The sequence below is a fragment of the Athene noctua genome, chromosome 1 (genome assembly GCF_965140245.1).
Source record: "Athene noctua chromosome 1, bAthNoc1.hap1.1, whole genome shotgun sequence".
Classification (NCBI taxonomy): domain Eukaryota; kingdom Metazoa; phylum Chordata; class Aves; order Strigiformes; family Strigidae; genus Athene; species Athene noctua.
In genome coordinates this window covers 176,792,093-176,811,712 of record NC_134037.1, presented here as the reverse complement: position 1 = coordinate 176,811,712, position 19,620 = coordinate 176,792,093, and the positions used below count along the sequence as shown (strand labels likewise).

General features: G+C 38.8%; 1 protein-coding gene across 6 annotated transcripts in view; it reads right to left on the bottom strand.

The window, feature by feature from the left end:
• Window positions 1–9,838, bottom strand: part of APOO (apolipoprotein O) — a 35,684-nt gene extending 25,846 nt beyond the window's left edge. For 4 of the 6 annotated variants that reach the window (XM_074905820.1, XM_074905775.1, XM_074905786.1 and 1 more), the window contains exons 1-4: window positions 9,784–9,838; window positions 5,329–5,436; window positions 2,849–2,968; window positions 118–172 (exon numbers count right to left, since the gene is read on the bottom strand). In XM_074905820.1, the coding sequence (XP_074761921.1) occupies window positions 118–172; window positions 2,849–2,968; window positions 5,329–5,436; window positions 9,784–9,792 (292 nt within the window). In that variant the 5' untranslated portion in view covers window positions 9,793–9,838. Of the gene's footprint in view, window positions 1–117; window positions 173–2,848; window positions 2,969–5,328; window positions 5,437–7,229; window positions 7,251–9,783 lie in introns of those variants that run through there. The other 2 variants (XM_074905811.1, XM_074905803.1) reach the window with 2 other exon arrangements.
• Between the last annotated feature and the right edge of the window lie 9,782 nt (window positions 9,839–19,620).

The window sequence follows — 19,620 nt, the reverse complement described above, 5'->3', positions numbered from 1 at the left end:
TCTTAAATGCATCAGAAATTACATATATAATGATGCTTAATGGAACTCCCCTTTAACCAAAGATACAGTACAGTCCTGTATTTTAAATTGCTTTTTAAGAAAACTAAACTGATTTACCTCTACCGTGCTCAACAGCTTTTTCTAATCTGGGCATAGCTTTGGCATAAAGATCCTAAAAAAAAGGAAGAAAAAAATAACAACAGTAAATAGGTACCAAGTAAGTAAAATATTAACTACAGATTGTAACTGACACGATCAAGAAAAGAGGGGGGGAAAAAAAAAAGGAAAAAGAAAAAAGTGTCAGATCCCTAAAATAATTTTATTCCCACTTCCACCCTTAAATGGCTATGCTTGGTCATCGCAACGTTTGGTATAACTTACAGCTTCTACTCAAGTTAGTCTTTGGACACAGATAAAATACAATACCTCAAAACACAGAAGTCAACTTCAGTATTTCACCGAGTTCCTGGTCAGGTAGCTGGAAGTTAGAATTATCTCAGGTTTCTCATTGTGTGTAGGTATGACAAAAATACCTGAGTCGATACAAAGAAAAGTACAACACACTAACAACCTCTTTCCTAGAACTTCACTGGGGTACATGACTCATTCTCCAAAGTGATAAATTCCACTTTCCAAGAGACTATCTTAGGCCAACAAAACTGCATTTTTGAAGTGATGTGGAAAATGAGATGTCCATACAATGTCTGAAGTAAATCAAGGAGGACTACGTCAAACCCACAAACTATTTCTAGACTTTTTTCCTCAGACTCAAAATGTGCAGGAAAAAAAAGAATTCACATTGCCTTTAATCAAAGTGGAAAGAAAAACCTCAACATGAGCAACCCTGCTAATTGTTATTATGTTAATAATCCTTCAGAGAGGCAGTGTAAGACTGTGTATCACTTAAGGAACAAATTCATAAACGTGCATGACCAAAGCTAAAGCAGAGAATGATCTCGCAATAGCTCCTGAGCTGCATCTGTGCAGAAGTGAAAGCATTTCTTTAGAACACTGCATGGGGATAGTATCTTTCATTTCCTCACTGGCAAGAGTGACTTAAAAAAAAAACCTGTCATGAAAAAAAAGTGTTAGCATGTGACACACATCACAACTCTAAATGAATGTTGGTCTTATTAAAAGCCAATGAAAAAGCACATGCTCGAAAGACCCCAGAGGCTAGGTCTGATCTTCTGTCGCAGCTCACACGTAACTGGCTCATTTCTACATCTGTTTTGAACGGACTTTCCACTACAGTTAAGCAAGCAATTTTTGAAAAGTAAAATGGATATATGAACATAACCCATTTTATTCTCATTATCCTGCGTTATATATTTAATCTTAAAGACAACTGATACACCCCTAAAATGTTATTTTCTTTAACATAGCAGGGGTGGGGGGAAGGAACCAAAACTATCTGACTATAGTTAAACAAGTAAGATGACCCCAAACCCATGAAGTTTACATACCCACTTCATAAAATGAGTCAGTAAACCACTGCCAGGAAATGGTTTGTTGTGTGCGAGCAGAAGAGCACATCTTATGTAAGTGACCACCACACAGACAAAAAATAAAGCAAATAGGAAAAGAAGAGGCCAGTGAGACAAAGCACTGCTCAAGGCTTAACCTGCAGTCAGTCCAACTGGGCAACTAACCTCGTCTCACATTTCTTTCCTGGTTATGGTTATCACAGGCAACCAAACAGAAAATGCGTTTAGAAGGTCAGAGCTCTAACTATACTGTGGAAAATCCCCCTTCTTCAAAACTGAGGTCAGCACTTCTGATGGTGGCACTTTAGAAACACATCACTAGACTGAGTAACCTTGAGTATTTCTGGAAAAACATTTTAGTGTTAAAGGTTAGCACCACAATGCAGAACTTCTAGGCAGAAAGGACACACTGATCTCAACCGCTTAGCTTTCTAAGGAGAACTGGAAAACCAGCTTGCAGCCTAACAGGATTCACAGCACCAAGAGTGCAAAGTAGAGAATCACCTAAAGTTGCCAAGAGGCAACCAGATGACAAGGATGCCTTTGCTTCAAAAGTAAACCTCAATATTTGCTGGGTCAGGAAAGAGCAAGAAAGCCATCATATGAATCTGCAATCTAATTACCAATAATTTAGGCCTTGATTACAAAGATCTTGGTTTTTCTGTGTGCAACAAAGACTTATTTTTGTATACAATGACTGTTTAGTATAAACATGCTAACTAATAAAATACATATGAAAGTTTTGGGGTAAGGTCCGAGGGCTAGGTTTGCCACTCCTAGTGGCCTAAGATTTTCTCTCTTCCAGAGACGCACTCCTTCCCTCAACATTCCAGTTCAGCAAATACTGACTTATTTTCTGCAAAGTTGTGTTTGGTCACAATTGCAGTAAAAGCACAACTCGGTATTGCTGCTCCAAAACACAGTGCTTGATAACTTAAGGCCATCTCCTTGAGAATGGAAAATGAAAATTTAATCACTCTCCTGTCTTCCTCAGTCACGGGACAGTACCAAATCCAGATATTCCTAGATATCTTTAAGCTTAAAGTTTATTTCAAATAACAGTTCTAAGCTTTAGTTAATTTTCTTTTAATTCTCTTGGAGTGATACAAAACACCAAAAAGCAGGGGTTTAGTTCAGCAAATCAGTAGAAAGAAACAACTGGTTTTGTGTGAGGAGGGGGCAAATATTATGACCCAAACTGGGGAAAATTTTTAAATAATGAAGCATTTTTGAAGAATGCTTGTACAGCTATCAACTTTTACTTTGCTGGCATCTATTAATTCTGCCTTTAAAAAAAAAAAAAATCCCAGCTCAACCCTTACCACTGAACCACTACCAGATATGATATAAAACCATTATACCTGACACCAGGCTGTATATGGCTCCATAACATGCCGTAAACGCGAAACCCCCTCTTCCAATTGGGTTTGTGGATTCTCCACATATTTAGTCTCACGAGCTGGAGAGGAGTAGAGTGACAGCTGTGAATATTAGCAAACAAGAGGTTAAAAAACAAAGGTGTAATTGTGTAACTAGGTCTTCAGGGCATGAACAGTCTAACCAGAGAATACCTAACACAGTGCTTACTACATAAACAATACATAATAAAAATTCAGGTAGAGCTGTGAGACAACCACTATGAGCAAAGTTTAATTATACACTACGATGAAGATGACTTCTAATTGCTGTGCAATTCATCCATTGCTGCTGTATGATCCAAGTCACAGGTTATAAATTAATATTAAACTAGTTTAATAAGAACACAAAACATAATTGTGAAAAATGTTTCTAGTCTTAATTAGCACTTCTGGTTCCAAGTTAACATACTAAATGTACTAGAACTCTGAAATCACAATCGATCATTTTCTATATTTGCACAAGCCATCATTAAAGAGCCTAAGTAGCTTCTAACAAAGGTAACATCCGATACAAATTTGTTTGTTTGTTACTGAGCAGGAAAATGGTACAACATCCCAATGATGCAGTCATGAACCACATCAGCAACTGTCAGCATTAATAGCACCACAGGGCTGAGCAAATAGGAACTGTAATATCCACCTGAAAAGCAATGGACATCTTCACATAATAAATATTAAATACAGTGGTTTAGCGTTTAGCATCACAATGTATTTATTACAATTACCCAACCTACTTAAAATTTCTATTCTATCAAAAAAAAAGAGAACGAAGTCTATGCTGTTGAAGATGATCAGCAAAGTTTACATTAAACCAAAACCTGTTAAAATTCCTAGCAGTTTTTATATTACTGTTTAATATAAAGAGCTTATATTTTATACCACATTTATACTAAATTTCGTGGTTTATAATAAACTGATGTTTACACACTGTTGCATCAAAGTGTAGATAAGTTGGAAAACAACTGTATCTCTATCATAATAAAAAAGCTGCTCACCATAAGAAAAATATATGATGACATTGAATATGTCAAATAATTCATTAACTCATGCAGCTGGATTTCCCACAGTACTTCAAAAGACAAGCATTTTAAGTCTCATTTCCCTAGGAAATTTGGCCATCTCTGGCAATCATAGTTACAATCAGTTTAACTCTGATCCTGTGAGACAACCTAAGAAGCTTGTCTGGCACCAGGACAGAAGTCTCAGAGATAAGGAAATTTCCACACATTTCATGAAACTAGACAGCTGACAGAACTGAGACCCAAACTAAGATACTCTGTGAATGGCAAGAAAGGCAGCCAAAACTCCATGGCTTGCACATTCTGCTTTGCTGAAGCTGATGGGCAAGCCAATTATTCAGCATATAAGTAACTTCAAACTGCTGTCTCATTACTGACTCATGCCAGCGGTGGTGGAGGGCACGAGATGGCCCAAGCTAAGTTTACTTCACTGGGGTGAAGCCAGGAGACTTCTTCAACTAGTGATCCTCTCATATTATGACCGTGAACTGCCCATGTGGGCACATCCAAAGGATCTAAGCATACACAAAAATATGCTTAATTTAGTTTCACTGCTCACGTAACAACACTTTAGCTTGGGTTGAAGTACTTCCAATTTTTAAACAACTACAAACTCATGCATATAATGCTGTATTTAGTTATATATGTTGGTGGGTTTTTTTTTTAATCTTGGAGACTGTTAAAAGCCTTTGGAACAATGCTGGTGAGTCTACAGTTTGACAGGGTGTTTTAAAGCTCTACTTGTGCTATAACCAATTCATAACAGAGAAGCAATAAAGTTACAGGGTTTTATTATTGACACTTAGGGTATTTGCTGTTGCTTAGGTCTGAATGCTGTAAAGGAAGGAAAACTGATAAAATTCTCTAGGCTACTAAATCGGATTCAAAGCACTGCCAGACAAGAATTTTGCCTGTAAAAAAAGATAATATTTTTAGAAATAAAACCTTCTGATTTCCTGTTTTACTGGAGAACATAAATGAAATTGTATTAGAATTTGCCAATAGTACTTGTAATAAAAAATACATGGTGTTACCTGGATAAAAAGCAAACAAAATATTGGATTTGGTTTTTTATTGGATTTGAAACATGATCACAAGTAAATCTACAAACATTAAAAAGTAATTTCTGAATGAAGAACAGGCAGCTTTAATGTAGGAAGATCTCACACAGAAGCAAGCTTGATGTTATCAAATGGTGGATATCAAATGCAATCCTCAGGTAAAAGAAGCAAAACCATATCAACATCTCCATTACTGTAAATAGAGAAGCAAGTTTAAAGGCAAGAATACAAAAGGTGAAGAGATGTACCCAAATACTTCCATGCTTCAAAAGATCATGTCTTCCAGAATTCTGTAGATAGTTCCATATAGACAGAAGAGCACTAGGACTCTAACCATACTTACTTCCTCGATTTTCAGCAACTCCTTTTTGGAAGTCTTCTCTGAAGAGGAAGCATAAACCTGGAGAGAGAGCAAGCTCAGGCTAACAGGGGTGGCCCCCAGCCGAATTACCTAGAAACATTATAGGAAGACAGTAAATCATTAAATTCAAACAAAATGGCAACATGTTTGAACACATCCATGTAGACAATGTTTACATCCCCACATATGGTAATAAGTGATACATTATGATGCTTAGGAGAAGGGGGAAACAGTGGTACACAATCTAATGCTCTCAGGCAATCGAATGATAACAACTAAATTATTCAGATGGTATTTGGAAAAGCCTAAGGCTGAAGGAGACAGTAGATGTAAATGCTAATCTCATCAGTTTTCATCTCAAGATCTTCTGTTTTCTCTCAATCAAAACATAATTTTCATTAACTTTCTCGGTAGAGCCACTAACAACATTATATTTGTATTTTAAACAACTCTGTGAATGTCCATAACACCACCGTTTTTTGTAGTTAGTACCATTAAATTCAGCACTTTATTTCTACTTATTGTCTGCATCTAGATTAGCAAAAAAAAAAAAGAGACCTACAGTTGAAAGTATCAGAACGTAATCACTGCTTTCTAAGAATTTTAAGAATGTCTCCTACTTTTCTGCAAGAAACATGAATTAGATGACAGACACTTGACTGTTTCTGAATACAGATTCAATCCAGTCACACAGCACAACCACCATGAGTAAGGTGAATATAATTCTTCCTATGTTCAAGATCTACTCTGAAGTGTATTTCTTAACAGGAGAGACTGCTTTAACTTAAAAAAACAGTAGATAAAAATCTTATCTGTGTAGTGAATCAAGAACGCATGGAAAACATTTTCCAACAAATGCACATCCTTATTAAGAGCACCATTTAACTCAAGAAATGGCAGTTGAAACAGGAAACCTTTCAATGTCTCATATTCATGTTACTGCTCAGATAAACATATTCAAAGTTACAATAGCCTGTGTTTTGTTGTATCAGGTTACAGCGTGAGTGGATCTAACAGCCTGCGGCCACCCAACTGGAGAGGTCTGGCTCTGCTTGCGGCATCAGTTCCCAGAAGTCCTGCTGCTCACCTTGCCCTAGCTTTGGTGGTTGGACACTTCCACCACAAGGCAACTCACCTCGCCAATTTGGCAAAAGATTAATCCTGAAAAAGAAGTGGAGAGCTTTGTGCGGGCTTAGTAAATTGAACCCATCCATGAAACAGCCTGACAAGCACCAGAGGAACTGTGTGGACAGGGAAGAGGGGATGTAAAAGGAGAAGGCAGCAAGCCCTCTTCCTTTTCAGAAATAGTAAGGGTACATTACACTGACCTAGATGCTTGTGAAACTGAAGCCTTAGTCAAGCCATTATGATAACTGACCTAGTCACAGGACTCCGAAACTTCATTTCTGTCCATTGCAGAACTGTTAGAAGATAGCTTTAAAATTATCCAGACTTCATGCTTATTGTATACAGATCAGCATTTGCAGCTTAAATTTCTTCCACTGCTTTGCAGATGAAATATTTATTAAATGTAACCAAGAAACTCCTCAAACTTAACATCAGACTATATAGCTGTCAAACTTCCTGAAAATGTTTAGTTATCTATAGAGAAACAGCACACAAGAACTAGGTCATAGGATTGCTTTTCAGAAGAATGTAAGGGATCTGACGGATCAAAAGGTACAGGAAAAACTTGCTTAAAATTGAAGTTTTTCCTCACTTGAATTTATGGACTCATTATTACAGCACTATAATGAAACACCACAATGACTGGATCAGTTGTTTCACAGCCAAGGAAAGACATGAATAATCTTTAACACTGTTTACTTAAAGACTTTTCACATAATTTCATTAGCCAAGATAAAGACATGAACGCCACTAACCATTAATAGATGAAGAATCTATTTTCTTAATCTTTCCTTTTTTCACTGCAAAACTGTTCTGTCACTGAAAAGGCAAAAATCTAAATGCATTTTCAATCTGAAAAATACTTGCAAACTGTATATATAAATGGTGCTAAATGTCATCAGCAGAAACAGTAAATCCAAATGCTTTAAATATTTGAGATTTTTATATAAAGATTCAAACAGTGAAGCACAAGAACAGAAGCACCTTGGTTTTACAAACAGGTATCACTGATCACAGAACTACTGAGACCAAAACCATCAACTGTTCATATTATCAAAATACTGAAGTGCAGACATTTTCCAAAGGTTCCATGTTTACTTTTTAAACAAAAGGAAATTAACCACTAAAAGTGCAAGATTAATCTCTCCTTAAATGTACTGTTCAAGCTATACTGCAACAGTGCCCTACATCAGCAAAGTTTATGGGACAGATACAACCAGTACTGAAGTACCATATATACACACACACTAAAAGGTTTACTCGGTAGTATGAAAGATTAACCGTTCTACTTTTTGTTTCCAAAATTCACTTTAGGATCTCATTTCTTAATTTCATATTAACCACGTATTACTAAACCAATCGGTTTAGTAAAGCATTTTGAGCTGTGCCTTCAGTCTGCCTAGCTTACAACTATTCAGTTGATACCAAAAAAGTAGAGCTGACATTTTCTCTACGCAATACTCTGCATTTACTTTAAGTTAAAAAAGATACTAAGCTTATTCCTTCCCCTAGCTGAAAAATTCAACTTTATCTGTAGACACCAGATCACTTGTAAGCAAGTTCTGTGTGAAAGTTGGAGGGGAAAAAGACTATCGTATTTCATCTTCTGTTGTCCTGCTTTTCTGTCTTTCTCAAAGTTCTTAATTCTTAACTAAAAAATGCCTCTGAGAAGCAGAAATCCTATATTAGTTCTCAGTGCAAGCAGGGGAACAAAGAGCTAAAGATTAACTAGAACTTTTGAATTTTTCTTCCTCTTGTCTGTGGTTTCTCAGTTCACTTGTCGCTGTTCTTGTCACCCTGTCAAAACTTGGGAAGGAAGAACACAAGGAAAAAAAATCCTTAAACATATTTTTGTGAAGGCTGATATTTGTCCTAATGGATGAAGCTGCTTCATTTTTCTCTTTTTACATTCTTCCTCCTCAATCCCAAGTGAAAAAACAAAACCTCCAAAACCAAACTCTTCAGTACTCCTGCTCCCTGAAGCACAGATATCAAGGACAAGAAGCCACTTTCTCCTTTTGCTTTTGGAGGCAAAAATTTAGGTTGGCCTAAAGCACTGAGTTCTGCCTAACCTCAATTGTTGTGTAAAAGTAGTAATATTACGCACAGTACCTAAAACCACGGTTCACATGTAACTTCTTTAATGACAATTCAGCATCACTTACGGAATGCTCAACGATTCTGAAATAAAATCCTTACATCACAATTCCAGCAGTTGTCCCAACATTAAAGTACAAAAAAAAAAAAAAGGTTGTCACAAGAGCACAGAAAGCACGGGCTGCTCAGCAATGAGTATATTGATATCTATTGATATATTACCATCAATAACTGGCAAACAAAAAAGGTACAAAAGGGAACGAATTTTAAGAATCAAGTGTCACCAGTTTTTAAAAGACCTCCAGCTTCTCGTGTAGTTATGACAATTTGATTGAAAAACACAACTTTTAGCCCGAGGGGATCTGGGGTTGTTCTTATCAGAGGCAAATACTTTTGAGACAATTATCTGATTTAAGCTCAGCTCACGCACGTTGACCCCTGTTCACTAGATTTTCCTGACAACCTACGTGCAATAAAGGGAGACTTTCAAGACGAGGACTTTCACAGCTGTACAAATCCAAATTCTGCAATAACACTAACTCACAGCTCTGTGATGCTGTATCCAAGAAGTAATTTTAAGTAAGGAGTGTGTTTAGGCGTTTCTTTTCGTGCAACACGGATAGGGCACACAATTCTGAAATATTAAAAAGAGATTACGCAGCTGCAACGGGAGTAAAGCTAACAGCTTCTGAGAGGTACAAAATACCCTGAGTACAGCTGCCACCAGATAACACGGGTTTTCGAGCAACTTCAGCTGGAACGTGAAAAAAATCACTCGCTGGGAACGACGCCACGGTATTCGCTACCGCGTCTCGTCAACCGAGTCATAAACAACTGCTTTAAAACGGGAACCGGGAGAAACGGGCCCGCCCCGCCCTCGGGGCCAGCGCGCCGGCCGGCTTCACCCCTCACGGCGGGCCGCGCTCTCGGGCCGCCCCCTGCCGGCTTCGCCCGCCCGCCGCACCGGACACGGGCGCCCCCCGAGCGACGGCCCGGCGGCATCGCAGCAGCCCTGCCGCCTCCGCGGGAAGCGGCGCGTCCCGCTGCAAGGCCCCGGGCCGGGGCGGCGGCCAGGCCTGAAGGGAAGGGCCGCCGCCTGCCCCCGCCCTGTCGGAGGCAGGTGGCGGGGGGAGCCCTGTCAGCAGAGCGGGGCTGACGGAGGGACGGGCGGGGAACAGCGACGGCCACAAGCGGGGGCAACGGCTTCCTCACCTTGAACATGGCTCTGCCGGGCGGGCGGTACACACCGGCCGCGTCGCCGCGCTGTGACGTCAAAAAAAATGGCCGGTAGGGGAGGTGGGAAGGCTGGCAGCACGACCCCAGAGGCCGGCCCAGGCCCCGCCCACCGGCGGCGCGGTAACCTGGCAACGCCGAGGGGGCGGGGCTTTCTCATCACCCCTGTGGCCCCGCCCACCACCCTCCTGCTGCCGGCAGCGGCCGCGACGACAGCGGCAGCGGTGGCGAAGAATGAAGGGAGAGAAAAGGGGGGGAAAAGGAGGCTGTGTACGGCCACATTAGGGAAAGGAGGCGCCATGGCTTGTGCAGGCTAGGCGAGGGCATGGTTTCTATCCATTGTTAATATTAAAAGCAATGCAAGCGTGTATTCATAGGTAAGGGGAGTGCATGAGGCACAGTTTGAATTGTTGTTTAAATTTGGACTTACTTTGAACTTGGATCTTATTTTGAGTAAGTGCTTACTGTGCACTGGAAGAAGCTTGGTAATGGAAAATGTTCCAAATTTCAGTATCTGCAATGCAGAAACATCTCTTTAGAACTTACGTATGAAAAAGAACAAAGTGCCAGCGCGCCAAAAGCACATACACACTGTTCTTTAGACTTGCAAGCCCGGCTTAGTGTGTTACTTTGTGGCCTTTATAAAGTTTATTCAGAGACATCTCAGTGCCAGTAGAATCTGTTCCTCTGTTGCGGCTCACTCCGTCAGGAGTTGGAGTGAAGGGGCGATGCAGGCTGCCTGACTTCTGAAACCTCGTAGGAGCCCCTGCTGCCTGGGCAGGGATGAGGTGTAGGCTCTGCCACAGGGTTCACAGCAGCGCCTTTCTGCTTTGAAGCACACTCTGTCATCTCCTCCTCCTCCCCGCCATGGGGACAACAGCCTACGCTCCTCATTTAGATATATAGGAACACCAAGAAAATAATGTGGCTCCTCTCTTTATGAGTTTTTCAGGTTCCCCAAAATATTACAGTAATTTAAAACTATTGATTTTAGAGTATGAAGAATAGCACCCTATTAAGTCCTGGAAAATGTTATAAAAAAGAATTTTTACATACAAAGTAAAGCACCTGAAGAACACAGTAGCAAATAATTCATCAGGAAGGGTATTGTGGAAAGACAGATGAGGTATGCACCCTCTTATAATCTTAAATTTTCTGATAATTTTTATTGTTCCCTCTTTAAGAGTATCCCTAAATTTCTTTATTGTAGTCCCTTTACAGACCTGATAGAATCAGCTATACCAGGAACAAGTATTTTCCAGACTAATGGGGGTGTTTAGCCATCGCATTGCAGAATTGGGTGATGCTTCTCAATGAGCTGTTTGTAAAATCAGCAGACAGTCCTTCTCATTTGTTGGCACATTGGATTATTGTCAGAAGCAATTTGAGGTGAGATGAAAAGACTTAAGGTTTGTGGTTTGTGTCTTTTTTTTAAAAAGCTTACTGTGTTTTTCTGCTGTATTTCACAGGCAGCTGCTGGTGTTTGCAAGTTAATGGGGTATCAGAAATACTATGAACAAATGGTACAAGATGAGCTTCAGTACCCAAACCACAGGATAACAGATTACAATGATATTTTATTACATATTTGGTTATGAAGATTCCCTCTTTAGCAAGGAAGAGTTATACCTAAAATGTACATAAATGACCATTGGGTGAAGAATGCTAATGGGCCTCTTTCTCCATTGTGTTTATGCTTTGAGGACAGAGTCAGTTATATCTGTGGAACACAAGCAGCCAGGGTGTGGCATATGTGTGGAAAGCTGATTTTGCAGTATTTTATGGCAGTTTTGTGAGAGCATGGAGAGTGATCAAGTGGTTTGTAAAGCTGTTGCATTTCTTGATGCATTTCATTCATCCTGAAGGAGTTAGAGAAAGAAAATATTCAAAGCTCAAAATGACAGTAAAGCCCACAAGTGGAGTGATGGCACTGAGGTTTGGCACTGAATATTGGCACCTGCTCAGGTTAGTTCTCGACCAAAGCTAAATCCCAGGCTGTGGGTGGGACTGGCTGTTTCCCGGTTTTGCAGAGGACAGACATAAGAATACTTCAAGTGCATTCTCTTTTTAAGTTTGGTACATGAACAGTAATGAAAATTCCAATTGTTTCTACACATACAATTGTGTATATCTTAAAAATACATATTTTTGTGATCAATTTATATTCAATGACTACACAGCAATTATTGATACAATTATGTAACACAGATATAAATATCTGAAGAACAGATGGCTGTTTTATAAAATTCTTTTAACCAAACAATTTTATCAGCTCCAGCACCTCCAGTGCATTTTTTTCTTTAATGTGGAATCTAATCTTTAAAGTGATTGATATGACCAATTAAAAAGAATGGGAAAACCTTTATAGAGAAGAACAATACAAATATATTAGCTTTCCAGTAGGTGTATTGTTCTCTTAACAGTCTACCAATAATCTGGATGAAAGCCCTGCGTACTCTGATGGCACGAATAACTGCTGGATAAAGTCATCTCTACAAAATTTCCCTGGGACAACGATAATATAAGCCACAATGGATTATGCACAGTCCAAAACATTGTCAGACAGGCTTAAGAAGGTGCTGAAGTTTCTTCTGCTGAGGCCACAGAATAAAGAGCTCTGGCATGATTGACTCCTGCATGAAACTATACCAAGTTTCAGTTTTATTTCGCATGCCACTATTTTTCCCTTTCCTTGATAAGTGGCTTTTCTAAATACTTGTGAAAGAAATACTTCCTTTAGGAAGTTGCAGCTCAGAGGGGCTTGAAAATGTTGCCACAGTTCATAAACTGTATTTCAGCCCAGGCAGAAATACAATTTAAGAAACTTAATCTCTAATCCTTTGCCTTAGCCATTAGAATCTGAGCTTTCATGATGTTGCATTATAGTGCTTATTTACAGTTTAATTTTTTGTCAGGAAAATAAGAACAGTCCTTTACTAGCAATACAATGACAGTTATTTGTAACACATTTACTGGTATAGTAGAAAAAAAATGGATTTGTTGCACATTTCTGTTAAAATGTGAGTTTGCAACATCTGCTCATTAAATACCAATGCAGTTACCTACTCAGACCACTGGAAAACATAATTGTGAAAGGCTGGCATATTTTGATGTTCTCCTTCATGATAAATCTTGTTTTATATTAAAAAAAAAAAAAAAAGCCAAATTCTTCCATGCACCTTTTATTCATTAAAATGAGTGAAATTTTTAATACCATAACTTGCCACTACAGTTTTGCCAGCCTGTTTAGGATTCATTTTTAAGATCTTTATAAAATAAACTGCTTTTCTGCCTCTCACAGCTTTTCTGTGTTGTGTTTTAAGTTAAAAGAATGCTGTTTGGCAGATCTCTCTTCAAGGTTTTTTGAAAATGTGTAGTTAATAGGAAATACACCCCCACAAGGGCTCCAATAAAAACTTTCAGGCGTTAAGCAGCTTCACCTAATGCCATGAGCCTGGCTTTCTAAAATGCTCCACACAAATCACAGTCAGAGGTGACACGTCAGATACACAGCTTATCTAGATTGGTCTCCAAAGTACACGATCCATTTCTCACATTCCCATCACTTTCAGCACATATGTGCTGAACAGCTGATTGAACTGGCTTTTATAGCGGTGAGTGATGATGGACCTTTCACAGTGCCTTTATGAAGGAAGTGCAGCTCGCATATTCATAAGAATATTCTTTCATTCTTTCTACTTTATTCACTTCCCAATTTGTTAAAAAAAAAAGGTGTTGAACAGATTTTTTTATTTAATGATACGGTTTTATTTGGAGTGAAACTTACCTTGTGCTTTTGCTTTTCATGCTTTTCAATGTTTGTCATAGGTGCTCTTTTAGCAACTACAATGTCTGAAGTCAGACATTCTGAAAGTAAACTGAATGTTAAGGACAGATGCCATTGCAGAGCTCTTTGTGCCTTCTCACTGACCTACCTTTAATTGCATCAAAGGCATTACTGCATTCACACCTGGAGTAAACCAGTATTTGAATTTCAGCACATGCTCTGTTGAATCAACTTTGTCACATTCTGACAACATCCAAAATACACTCAGTGCTTTCCAAATAAAGATTCTATATTCTGAGACAGGGGACAGATAGAAAAGAGAAACATACCATGCTAAAAAAACAGTGTAATCCAACTGCATAAAGTTTCACTTTTGATATTGCCATGGTTAAACACCCAAATGTTCCTTCCCCAATTCAAATCCTTGACTTCTCACTGCAACCATCAGTAGCTCTAGTTCCACATTTTTCTATTACTCCCTTCCAGCACCAACAAATAACTCTTCTGATAAAAGCTGTTGATACTACCATCAGAGATGTCAGCTAATGTGTGGTGTAGCAATCATCTTCTAAAGCACAGATATATGCTACCATAGCAGTGAGAACACAAACACGTTTCTGATGCTCTTAAGCACCCATCACAACAAAGCCCAAGTCCTTTCAAAGTTCAGATGCATCTTGATTTCAGCCAAGCTGAATACATTTTGGAAATCAACTGAGGCTAAGAGGTGAAAGGTCTTGCATCTGTTGCCAGTCTCTCTAGTTATTTAGTGCATTAGATCTTTTTATCTTAAAAACTATTTTCACAGTAACACTTAATTTCTTAGCAAGATGATGTGAGTATCTTTATCTCATTTGCCTATAAATGTATTATCAGAATCTTCATAAATATATATATTAAATGTAGTCCTTATTTACCTGAATGTTTCTAGGTCTACCAAATAATTTCCAATTAAAGGCACACATTCCTTCTTTTACTGTGCCACCTCTTCAATAATTAATGTGACATGCTGAGCTTACTTTGTTACTTATAACTCACTTTTAGGATGATCCTTTTTGAAGGGTTTTAATTCCTACTTTACTTTCTACCAGGGCACATGATCTAGTTCTCCCAGGAATGAGCAGAATGCATTGTATGCTTACTATATATACATATACCATTACATGATTATTACACTCTATTACTGAAAGTGTTCCAGTGTCTTCGATTTTGCTGTTAGGAAATGGCACTTAAAATGTTTCTAACAGTATACACAGTCACTTGTAAGAGTGAGAGAAGTTACAGTGAGGTCTATGGAACTTACCACTCACACATACAGAGACCAGCTGGAGAATGCAGCATGTACCACTACCTGCTGTGTGACATCTTGCATGATACAAGTTACTGAGAAATAGAGAAAGATTTGTGTACTTGAGTAGTGAAGCCTCTACTTCTGTTGTTAATTAACTCTTGGCTTAAGCTCTGACTTGCTCCCCCATTAAGCCCCTAGGCTGGGGCTTGGAGCCTTACAGGATCCAAGAGACCAGAAGAGCAGCAGTCAGTTCTGCAGAGGTTTGTTTGTGCAGCTTGAAGAAGAAGGGAGACAGAGCTGAGCAGCACATGAAGAATCATCCAGATTTCTTCTTCACTGATGCTGCCACCACCATTTGATGTAACAGAAGAGTGTAAAGGAAACCCTTTATTATTCTATTTTTAGAAGGCAGAATTTGGTTTCACAACTTCAGTCTAGAATAACACCCTTCTGGAGAGGAAAAGTTTGTATTTAGATTTTAAATATTTTTATTTATTTAGATTTTAAATATTTTTATTTTCTAGATCTTCATTTCCATATAGTTCATCAGTCACTTCTTCATTTTACTCTTACTGGCCCACTACAGCATCCATGCAGCCAACATGTTGCTCTGCTCAAGTTCAACAGAGGCTAGCAAAAATGAAGAGTATGTATTTCATTGAGAGAGAATGAGAGATATGAGGCAAAACTGGAAGCAAGATATCCTTTTCAGGGCATCTGTGTTTCTGTGTACTCATTAGGCAGGAAGTCCTCCTTGCTCTTTGGTACCATGGCATGTGTTCAGCCTGGGTTTGCACCTTTCCCTTCCTTTGCCTCACATTCATCAAAAACCATGATGTCCGGTACCTTCAACTACTGTTTCCAGTCTGGGAGCATCTTCCACAAAGGAGTAACAGTCAACCTTACACATGCTTAATCCTGAAGGGCATTTAGGAAACTGTAGGACATGTTTCCGGGGTCTTTCACAACCACTAATGAAAACTGTCATTTAGATGTTTCCCCAGTGATCCCTTATATGTTCAATATGTGTTATAACAGGAGTTCTCATAACAGGAAGTTGTTTATGATTTTGCCCCACACACTATGGAAGAGAGCTATGGCTGGCATAATTCCAGCTCATGGTATAGGATCTAAACGGGCACTGGGTAGCAATGCACAGACCGACATGGTCTTTAAACTGTTTCTCTCTAGCACAGCATATGAAACCTCCTCTTCAGTCATGTAAATTAGTACAATATGGCACAGGCACAGGTTAAAAACAATGCTTTAGCTTACTTTGGCAGTTTCACAGATGAGAAAAATGTCACATTTCTCAAGTGTGATTGAATAGGTTCCTAGTCCTGTATAACAATGCACAGTATTGTACAGGTAGAGGAACTGAATGTTACAAATAGAAGTGAGTTTGCTGAACATCAAAGGATGGCATTTTCATGAACTGAAAAGCCTGAGGGATCAATCTATTGCTACAGAAGAATGGGAATATGAAGCAGGTAAATTGTATGCCTGGCCCCAGGCATTGTCTCTGAAGGATACTGGACTATTTCCATCTACAGCAGATGCATAAGTCTTCAGAAGTTAAGGTACTGGAAAACTGCTAACCCTTCTAGTCACTTTAATGCATTCCACCCTGCTTTGAACAAGGCTTGCAAATCTGAAAGGATGGCCTCCCACGCCAGTTTAACAAGTTTAGCAAACCATACATTCTTGTAATTTTTACCATGGGGAAAAAAACAATCTCCGCACTGCAAAGCTAGGACAAAACGAAAACTGAGCAACTGTGGTAATTTAGTAAGGTTTGTAACTTCTGCACAGTACAGCTGTTTGATTATCTGGGTATTAACAGTTTTGTACTAAGATTTCTTTGGCTGGAGTACTTAGTTTATTTACTTATGTAGAGGTCACCCTCACTGAGCCAAAATCAGTCTCTTTCAGAAACCAACTAAAACACTTCCAATAAGGTTGTTAATTGGATCAACTCCCAACTTTAAAACCATGAAAAGTCATTAAATTAAAAGTGTAATTAAATTAAAAAGTAGTTCAGTTAATTATCACCACCTTTTTTTTTTTCTGACTACGTAATTTTTTTAAAATGTTTTGGATAATCTATCAGGAGAAACAGTGAAGGAAAAAATATTACTTGATAGTAACTCTTCCTGACTGCAATAAATGAACAGAGAATCAGGAGAAGTATATATTTAAAAAAGGGTTTGCACTCTGAAATGTCTTCTTCTGAAGCTTTAATTTTTGATGTTTCAGGTTTCATTATAATAACTTAAGTTATTAATATCGAGTTGCCACCTGTATTACATAAAAAACTCCTTGCAGAATTGCCTGTAAGAACCAGAGGAAGAAGTGAGTACATGTGACATGAGGCAAACCCCATGGAACATCCTCAGCCAACCAAGGACACCCAAGTGACTAGGACCCCGTCCTGGTAATAAACTAGCCAACAGGGCTTTCCAAGAGGGGCAAGATGACAGCAGAGCAATTTCTTGTTTCCCAGGAGTGAAAATGAAGACCATCACTACACCAACATAGAAAGTGCTTAGGCCATGTCTTGCACTGACACCAGTGTCACCACCGCAAGCTCAACTGCATCTCGTATGACTTCAGCAATCTGGGAAGGTAAAGACAAGAGGAATACACTGACCATCTTGGAATTTCTCCCCTGAGGCTATGGAAATTAAACATAGGGGAAATACTTGGTTTCACTTAGCATTATGCAGTTCTTTTGACAAAGAAGCAACGGTAATATTGGTAATATTGGAAAGTCTCATCAGTAGTACTCAAATACATATAAACAGACCCATAACATGCACATTTCCCCACAGGAGGTAAAGATTCTCACATAGAAAAAGAATTTTATGGTTGGTATAACTCAAACGTGTGAGATGAAACACATGACAAAAAAAGGAGCAAACAGACCAATGCTTAGAACATGCCTGAGGACATACTGAAACAGGTGTGGGAAAGAAGGCTGCCAGCTTAGGCCAAAGAGGTATCTGTCTGATAAAATTAAACAGTGCAATAAGAGTTAACCATTAAAGCCATCTATTTCATTAGAAAAATTATTTTTCAGCATCATTTATTGTGCAACATTTACCCATAATACAGGAGAACTGCTACCAAGTGTGACATCACCAGTTGTCACATCTGACAGACATCAGATACATGGCAAAAGGAGTATTTTTTTAGGTCGTCAAGTATTACATAAGATCAATCTAGAAGGCCTGGCACTCAACATGTGAAGCTTAATGCTGGCGTTCATTCCAATGGATAGATGACTGAAGAGTCACTGGGTTCTTCAGCAATCATCACAAGGCTTATTTCTACCTGTAAATATCACCTAAAGCACCTGTCAGTGCAACTAAAGCATCAAATGCAAAAGTGGAAAGTGATAATGAAAACAAGAAATTAAAGCTGTCTTTACAGATATCCCCTACCCTCTCCCTTGACAGAACAAAAGTTTTGCACATGCCAAGAAAGTTGCCTTGGACAAGGCGGCACTCATTGATACTGAAACACTGGTAAGACTTGGTAGGCTAAAGGCTGGGTGGGGGATCACATGCGCACGAGTATGTTACGAACTCAAAAGGTACAGAACTAAACAGAATCTATGCAACACCCAAAGCGACACTTTTCCTTTCCATGTTACAAAGCTGATGGAATCAGAAAAGAAAAAAACACACAAAACCAAAACCCCAATTTGTAACAAAGGGGGAACATCTGTTGAAATTAAGAATTTCAAGTCAACAGAGGTGGATAACTTATACCAAAGAATCTGGAAGGAATTAACTGAAAAAAAACCCCATTTGCTAAACTAAACATTAATTTCGTATCACACAAAGCAAGTGAATACAGATGACTGAACTACTGCCAAAAAATAAGGCTGCACATTCAAAAAAAAAAGTGAGGAATTTGGTATGAACAACTATGAACCAATGTGACAGCTCTCCTTAGTGAAATAATGGAACTGTTATTGGAGATTCTAATCAACTACAGAGGTGCTAACAAATAAGTCAAGTTGGCTGGTGTAGCATCATGGAGGAAAGGTATTGCCAAAAATACAACCTGGCTCACTAGAAGAGAAATTTAAAAGGTGAACAAAAACAATTGTAAATAACATTTACAGTGTGAAAAGATTGCTGTCATCTTGTCTTCCAGTGTATAGTCTAATACATTTGGTCTCCTTTTGAACCAAAAAATGGGGACACATGACAGCTAAGAGACCCTTCCACCCGTGAAGCATTCCACTAGGACCTGCACAAATTCATCCATAGCATTCTCCCATTAAACAGTACTACTTAGTGTAGGATGAAGTCAAGTTACTAAGGAGGAAGCAGGGAAAAAAAGGTTACTTCATGCAAATAAAGTTTTAAGTCATTCAAAGTATTAAAATAAAATTAAAATGCTATTTTAGAACTCAAAAAAAATCAGTTCTTTTCAAACATTCTTGATAGTTGGTTTTTAAACCAGGAGTTTTGATCTGACAGCAAGAGAGCTGCTGAAAAATAGTGGCAGAGAAAAGGAAAAGCGTGGCAAGGGACTGTCAAGGAAGGCTTTCATCAGACTGCTTGAGAAAATACAACCATAACCTCCTGTTTTACCTGCCCGACCCCTCCCCCCCTCCCTTGCTTGGTATTGAATGTTGTTCTAATCTGACACTTTAATCCTGAAATGAAGTTTCCCCTTCCTGTTACGGGAAACATTACACAGTATAACTTGGAGTTCTGACACT